General features: G+C 44.4%; 1 protein-coding gene across 1 annotated transcript; it reads left to right on the top strand.

Annotated features, from left to right (window-relative positions):
* The first annotated feature begins 6125 nt into the window (after positions 1 to 6125).
* LOC123988891 lies at positions 6126 to 7676 on the top strand. Its single transcript, XM_046289649.1, has one exon. It carries the CDS (start codon positions 6126 to 6128, stop codon positions 7674 to 7676), a length of 1551 nt encoding a protein of 516 aa, XP_046145605.1.
* The last annotated feature ends 493 nt before the right edge of the window (positions 7677 to 8169 follow it).

Here is an 8169-nt window from a genome sequence, read left to right as displayed (position 1 = left end):
GACCGTGGTCAGCTGGTACTGCGTTTCTTTCTGCGTGTCATCAAGCCAGAGTATCTGCTGCAAGCTCCAGTCGTCTGGATGCACCTTAATTTGTCGGTACATCTTCGTGACGTCAGTTGCAAACAGATGTTTGTATCTTCGTATCCAATGAGAAGATCTGCGATATTCAGCATCAGATTTGGACCAGTATGTAGAAGATCGTTCAGCGAGTATCCTGATGAAGTTGGACTGGAGCCATTGAAAACCACACGCAATGCGGTGGTCGTGCTGCCCAACTTCAGAACGCCATGATGCGGAAGAAAGTACTGAAACGGACTAGTTATTGAGTCGTTGTTCAGTCTTACCATATGACCAAGTTGCTCATACTCGAGCATGAACTTGGTGTACAGCTGATTGTACTGGGCGTCCTTACTGAGTCGTCTGAGAGTCCGTTGAAGGCAACTGTGCGCGGTCTGATAAGAAGTGCAAAGTGCTCGAGGATGAATTTTGAGCGGCAATCGCACAATGTATCTTCCAGCGGAGTCTCTTGAATGCGTGGTCTTGAAATGATCTTCGCACTCTTGCTCGTCTGGCGTGAGCAAGGGTGCCCGTGTCCTGCGGTGGCTCTTCCTGCGTCCAGAAGCGGCTGAGTAACTCACTCAATTGGCGATCAGTATTATTGACTGTCACTTGATGAGAAGTCCTGCGAATTGTCTGAGTGCCCTCGAGGGGCCCGATTATGAGCCAACCGAAAATCGAGAGTTGAGCGATCAACGGTGATGACGTGTTCCGAATAATATTTGGATTGATGACTTGCCCGTATGCGTCTGCTCCAAGAATGATATCCACCGGTCTGGATAGGAGAAACTGAGGATCTGCGAGATTCAATTTCTCCAAATGCGCTGGCAGAGTGGGCTGAGATGGTGGTTCTGATGGCAAGCAAGTGGTCACCTTTGTAAGCACGTGTGCTTGAACGGTGACTGTGAGTGGTCTGTAATTAGAATGGAGGGTAATATTGACCACTCCATTTGTCTGCGTGGTCCTTGCTCCACCAACTCCGTGGACATCCAATGAGGAGCGTTTCCGTCTGAGTCTAAGCTGATTAACTAAAGACTCTGAAATAAGAGAAACTTGAGAGCCTGAATCGACCAGAATTCTTACTTGCTGCGTTGCGAGGTCAGTGTGCACTCTTGCGAGTGCTGTTGCTAGAAGTGTGGTCCGTGGTCTGCGTGGTCTGAATGCGTGGGCTGCGTGGTCCTTTAATGCGTGGGCTGAGCAGGCTGCGTGGGCGTCGACGACTGCACCGACATCTCAATGCGTTGACGATTGAGCTGAAGTAGCCTGCGTTGCCTTTGTCGTGGGCTGAGTCGATGTAGAGGACTGCGAGGTCTGAGGTCCGGGCACCAATACTCGGATGAGATTGCCACCATGAAGTACAGTGTGGTGCATCTCACCGCACAGCTTGCATCGCTGTGTAGTACGGCAGCTGCGAAGATTGTGGTGGCCCAAGCAATTTACGCAGAGCTGTTGGGCCTTCAACACACTGAGACGCTCCTCCACATCCTTGTCCCTGAATAGAGGGCACGCTGAGAGGAAGTGATCCTTGGCGCAGAGCGCACAAGGATACAGAGCGGACATGCGTGGACGAGGCGTGGGCGCTACTCCGGCAGAAACTCCGGATGTTGTTGGCGTGGGCTGGCTTGCGCATCTTCATGGGCCGAAGGTTGTAAAGCTGGTCCATGTGAGATTGGACATTGAGGCGCGTGTTCGAATAGCGGGCGTCCAACAGTTGCCACGCTTGGCTAAACGCTTCGCACGTGGCTGGTAGATGCGAGATCAGTTGCGAGGCGGCCCCAGTCACTGCTCCCTTCAGGTAATGCAACCGATCAATATCAGAGAGCTCTGACTGGTTGCCGATGACGGAGGTGAAGCCAGTCTTGAACTCCATCCACCTGCTGTAATCTCCCTCAAATTTAGGGAGAGGTATCTCAGGGAGACGAGACCGCATCTGCGAGGGCGCTGTTGTCGTGGACTGCGTGTTCTGAGCGTCCGTTTGCGAGGTCGGCGTGATCGGTTTCAGCCTTCGCTCCAGCTGGGCAAGAAGCTTCTTCCCCTTCAGCACTAGCTGTGCTGCCGTGGAGGCCATCTTCTTGCTGAAGTACTCGTGGCCCAGCTGTGAGACAGGCCACTGGCGACTGAGCATTGCATGCTCCTGCTGGAAGCTGACGTGGAGGTGTAGGAGCGTGTCACGAGTCAGCGCGACTTCTTCCTCGATCATTTGAAGAGGATCTGTAGCAGCCGCCGTCTGAAGATCTGCAACAATGGCACGGATCGTATCCAGGTGATCCTCCTGCACCCTGGCGCGCATCTGAAGCTCGGAAGAGAGTCTTGCGGGCGAGCGTGGTCGAATGGGCTCGTCTGACGCTCTGTACCGCACACTTCTTCCTAGAGTCACAAGGCTCAAAGATGAGCGCGGTCATTACGCGTAATGGCGTCACAAAAACCGTTAAACGGCACTGCGTCACGCGAACCGGGCGTGTCTCATCCGGCTCGAAGGACAAAATGTTTGCAAGTTGACGTGGTCTGCGAGTTCTGAGAAATGAGACACGCTTTTAACGAGCACACTTATATTTAATGAATACAAAAATACACAAAAGAATGATGAATTATATACAAAGAGTATGTACAGTTATTCGCGTGGTCAATTACAAATAGAATGCGTGGGCGAAGCGCGGACACTAAACTGAGTGAACACAGTTCGTTGCGTGGGCAAAGCGCGGTCGAAAACTTGTTATTTTAACAATCAAACTAGACTTGATCTTTGCGTGAGCGTGTACAGGCGAAGCGCGTGCGTTTGCTCTGAGCGTTCGATCAAGAAGAAGGAAATCGATGATGGCGTCGATCGTGCCGGTTCCGGCGTGGAAGGGGGACCGCGTGGACAAAGGGGGCCCGTGAGGTGCTGCCGCTATCGGTAACGACGCACCAACGAATTACTTTCGCTACCAACTTCGTCACGCTGCGTGTACGTAGGGAATTTCGCCAACAATACCTAACGTAGATAAGGTAATGACGGTAATGTTACAATCTGTGCATTGATCTGTGGGAAGTGATCAGTATATTACATTATATCTAAAGAAGATATAGTAATAATGATATTGTTATTAAATGTACATTGGTCTGTGGGATTAAATCAGTATATTACATTACATCGGATGTAGATATATTAATAATGATATTGTTATTAAATGTATATTACATATCTAATGTAGATATAGTAATAACGATACTGTTATTATATGTACATTGATCTGCGGGAAGGTATCGGTATATTACATTATATCTAATGTAGATATAGTAATAACGAAACTGTTATTATATGTACATTGATCTGTGGGATTAAATCAGTATATTACATTACATCTGATGTAGATATAGTAGTAATGATATTGTTATTCAATGCACATTGGTCTGTGGGATTAAATCAGTATATTAAAATACATCTGATGTAGATATAGTAATAATGGTATTGTTATTAAATGTACATTGGTCTGTGGGATTAAATCAGTATATTACGTTACATCTGATGTAGATATTGTAATAATGATATTGTTATTAAATGTATCTTACATATCTAATGTAGATATAGTAATAACGAAACTGTTATTACATGTACATTGATCTGTAGGAAGGGATCAGTATATTACATTATATCTAATGTAGATATAGTAATAACGATACTGTTATTAAATGTATATTACATATCTAATGTAGATATAGTAATAACGATACTGTTATTATATGTACATTGATCTGTGGGAAGGTATCAGTATATTATATTATATCTATTGTAGATATAGTAATAACGAAACTGTTATTATATGTACATTGGTCTGTGTGATTAAATCAGTATATTACATTACATCTGATGTAGATATAGTAATAATGATATTGATATTAAATGTATATTACATATCTAATGTAGATATAGTAATAACGATACTGTTATTATATGTACATTGATCTGCGGGAAGCTTTCAGTATATTACATTATATCTAATGTAGATATAGTAATAACGAAACTGTTATTATAAGTACATTGATCTGTGGGAAGGGATCAGTATATTGCATTACATCTGATGTAGATATAGTAATAATGGTATTGTTATTAAATGTACATTGGCCTGTGGGATTAAATCAGTATATTAAATTTAATCTGATGTAGATATAGTAATAATGATATTGTTATTAAATGTATATTACATATCTAATGTAGATATAGTAATAACGAAGCTGTTATTATATGTACATTGATCTGTGGGATTAAATCAGTATATTAAATTACATCTGATGTAGATATAGTAATAATGGTATTGTTATTAAATGTACATTCTTCTGTGGGATTAAATCAGTATATTAAATTTCATCTGATGTAGATATAGTAATAATGATATTGTTATTAAATGTATATTACATATCTAATGTAGATATAGTAATATCGATACTGTTATTAAGTGTTTATTACATATCTAATGTGGATATAGTAATCACGATAATGTTACAATCTGTGCATTGATCTGTGGGAAGTGATGAGTATATTACATTATATCTAATGTAGATATAGTAATAATGATATTGTTACCAAAAGTACATTGATCTGTGCGAAGGCATCAGTATATTACATTATATCCAATGCAGATATAGTATAAATGATACTGTTATGCAATGTACATTGATCTGTGGGAAGGAATCAGTATATTGCAGGAGATCTAATGCAGATATAGTAATAACGATACTGCCATTATATGTACATTGATCGGTGGGAAGGGATCATTATATTACATTATATCTAATGTAGATATAGTAATAATGATATTGTTATTAAATGTATATTACATATCTAATGTGGATATAGTAATAACGAAACTGCCATTATATGTACATTGATCTGTGGGAAGGGATCAGTATATTACATTATATCTAAAGAAGATATAGTAATAATGATACTGTTATTCAATGTACATTGGTCTGTGGGATTAAATTAGTATATTAAATTTCATCTGATGGAGATATAGTGATAATGATACTGTTATTATATGTACAGTGGTCTGTGGGAATAAATCAGTATATTACATTACATCTGATGTAGATATATTAATAATGATATTGTTATTAAATGTATATTAGATATCAAATGTAGATATAGAAATAACGATACTGCCATTATATGTACATTGATGGGTGGGAAGCTATCATTATATTACATTTTATCTAATGTAGATATAGCAATAATGATATTGTTATTAAATGTACATTGGTCTGTGGGATTAAATATAATGATGAAATAACACTTCCGTGCATGAGGGTGCGAAATTTACACCTTTCGAATTAATTTATGGAAAGCGTGCACGATGCCCTACAGCGTTTTCTGCAAATGACGACCTTCCGACTTACGACGGATATATACGCGACTTAAATGACCGTTTGAGCGAAATGCAGGAAATCGCAGGAAGTAACTTACATCGAGCAAAGATCAAATCGAAATCATATTATGATGCAAGAGCGCATCCATTCAAGGGTCAAGTTGGGGACATGGCATACGTCCTGGTTGAGCCAAGGGTAGGGAAGTTTGGCAAACGGTACCACGGTCCCTACGAGATAATAGAAATTACACCAAAGAATAACGTTGTGTTAAAGGATAAAATGGGCAACTTTTTTTTCTAGGCATTTAGATAAATTAAAATTCTGGAAGACAGGAAAGACTTGAAACTATGCACAGTCGGCTTTCTGCTCGAAATTTAGAACCAGATGATTCGACGAAGGGACAACCAAGACTCCGTGGAAGGGTCGACTGATGCATTGCGATTTATTTTGTACAGTTTCTTTACAGGAGCGGCTCGAATAATCAATATACCAGCGTTAATGATTTTTCGTCTCCTTCATGTTAATTTCGCGAATATTATCTATGTATCTTGCGTCCTTTATAGCCGATCACGATGACGACATATCGAGCCAGGAAGGAGGAAAACCAGGGAAGGCGCGTTTTCGTGGCCAACTTGGCCCCGTTTACGCGGAAAGACCTGCTGATGAGGATTTTCAAGGACTATCATCCGGAGCATGCGGTTATTATCCGTAAGCCGACCGGGACGATGGCGTTTGTGACCTTCCCATCCTGCGAGGAAGCTATGGCGTCCATCCGATGGGCTAAGGATACCTGCCCGACGCTGCATAAGCGGAAACTGACGGTGAAGGAGGCAGATCCATGGCACGAAGCGAACTTGCTGCAGCCAAGGCCGCGGCCAGATCCGTTTCCGGGTTGGGAGCGCCCTTACTCCCCTCCGTTGCCGACGGAGGTCGTAACCCGCATCGCTCGCTTCCTCCAGTTCAAGGATCGTGCACGCATGGAGTGTGTGTGCCGGGGTTGGAGAGCAGGAGCTCTCGCCTCGTATTCGACCATCCACGATTTTGACCTGCAGGATTGGCGCTGGCCCGAATATCAATTTGGTAGGCGAATGACGACCGACACCTTCTATTGGGCTATCAAAAGGATGGGCCCCTATATTGACAGCCTACACCTATCCGATCGAGCGGTGACCGGCAACCTTAGCCCCCAGGCACTTGCTATCGCTGTAAGGGGTTGCCCCTTCTTAACTAACGTCGATTTATCCGGAGCAACGATCCGTCCTCCCGCGATACGCGACTTAATTCCGATAGCCGCGAACTTGCGAAGGATTTCTTTGGGACCCTGTCATGGACGCTTGGATCCGGAGTTAACGGGGTTGCTTGGAGCGGCGACGCAGCTCCTGGATTTCGAGGCGAAAGCAACGGAGTTCCGGGGGAAGTCGTTGCTTCAGGTGACCCCGGCACTCAGGACCTTGCGGCTCTGCCAGTGTCCGTCGGTGCTTCCGACGCCGTTAGCAGGCGCATTAAGTCGATTAAGCGCTCTCGCCGCTCTCGAGCTCTCCCACTGCGACGGACTGACATCAGAAGAGCCATTGCATCAGCTTGTTGCAAATCAGGCTCTCCACACCACCTTGGAGGACCTAAGGATCATCGGAATAAGTTTCGATCCTATTATGTTAGATCCGGAGCTAGAGGATATTGAGGTGCCGGAAGACCTACAAGCACCGTACGTAGAGCTGAACATAGGACCAGCGAATGCGGGAACTTCGTTAGCGGAGGCGTTCACTCGTCTCCATACCCTGCATTTGCGTTTCTGCGGTTGGGTGTCGAATTCCCTACTAGTCCAAATTGGGGAACACTTGAAAGAACTTGAGCGATTGGATCTGTCAGGTTGCTCTAATATACGCGGGCAGTTCGCCCTGGAAGAACTGACGACGTTACATAAACTGTGGGAAATACATTTGTGCAATCTGCACCCTTCGGTAGGCATTCAACCCCTAGGGTCAATAAGGACCTTGCAGGAGGTCCAGTGTAGGGACTCCTCTGGAATAACCGATGAAGATGTGTGCCAAGTGGTAAGGGGTTGCCCGGCTCTTACGCGCCTTAACGTCGAAGGTTGCCAGGGGGTGACGCAACAAACCGTTGTAGGCGCTACCGAAATAGTACGCCGAGAAGGAAGATCCGCTGTGTTGAGCTTGTGGGTGGGCGAAACGGGCGCTAATCGATTCGCGAGGGTCCGACAATCCCTATTGCTTCGGGTTTTCTTCGATCGGGCGTATCAGCCTATTTTAGCGTAAACGCGGGAGGGCGGACGCGTCGCGTTACCACCACGCGTACGCACCCCCACATTGCCGGGGACGGCAATGGTTCTAAGGGGGGGGTATTGTTACGTCCGGGCTGGATTTTCACCAACCCGACCTTGCGTTCCTCATCGGGTGCGTAGCACTTGAAAGTATTCCACGTGAGGGATGCAAGGAAGGCCCTGATTTTTCTAAATTTTCCGTTTCTGTTCGCGCTCCTCCGATCTCGTGCTTCTTCGTCGGGTGCGTATGCACGTGAAGGTATTCCACACGAGAACACGAGAAAGGAGTTTGAGATTTAAATTGACCTTTCTTTTCCTTTTTACTCTTTTATTTCATTTCAATAGCTACTTTCCAGTATACCTAATTTGTGTGCCTCGGCAGTGCGACGCACTTGGAAGTATCCCAGGCGAGGAACACAAAGAAGGCTATATTTGGCTCTTTCAAATAATATAAACTAATCTTCCTTGGGACGATTGCCGTTGGAACT

The sequence above is a fragment of the Osmia bicornis genome, unplaced genomic scaffold, assembly GCF_907164935.1.
Source record: "Osmia bicornis bicornis unplaced genomic scaffold, iOsmBic2.1, whole genome shotgun sequence".
In the NCBI taxonomy this organism is placed as follows: domain Eukaryota; kingdom Metazoa; phylum Arthropoda; class Insecta; order Hymenoptera; family Megachilidae; genus Osmia; species Osmia bicornis.
Note: the sequence above shows the minus strand (reverse complement) of the source record. Positions and strands in the feature narration are given on the sequence as shown.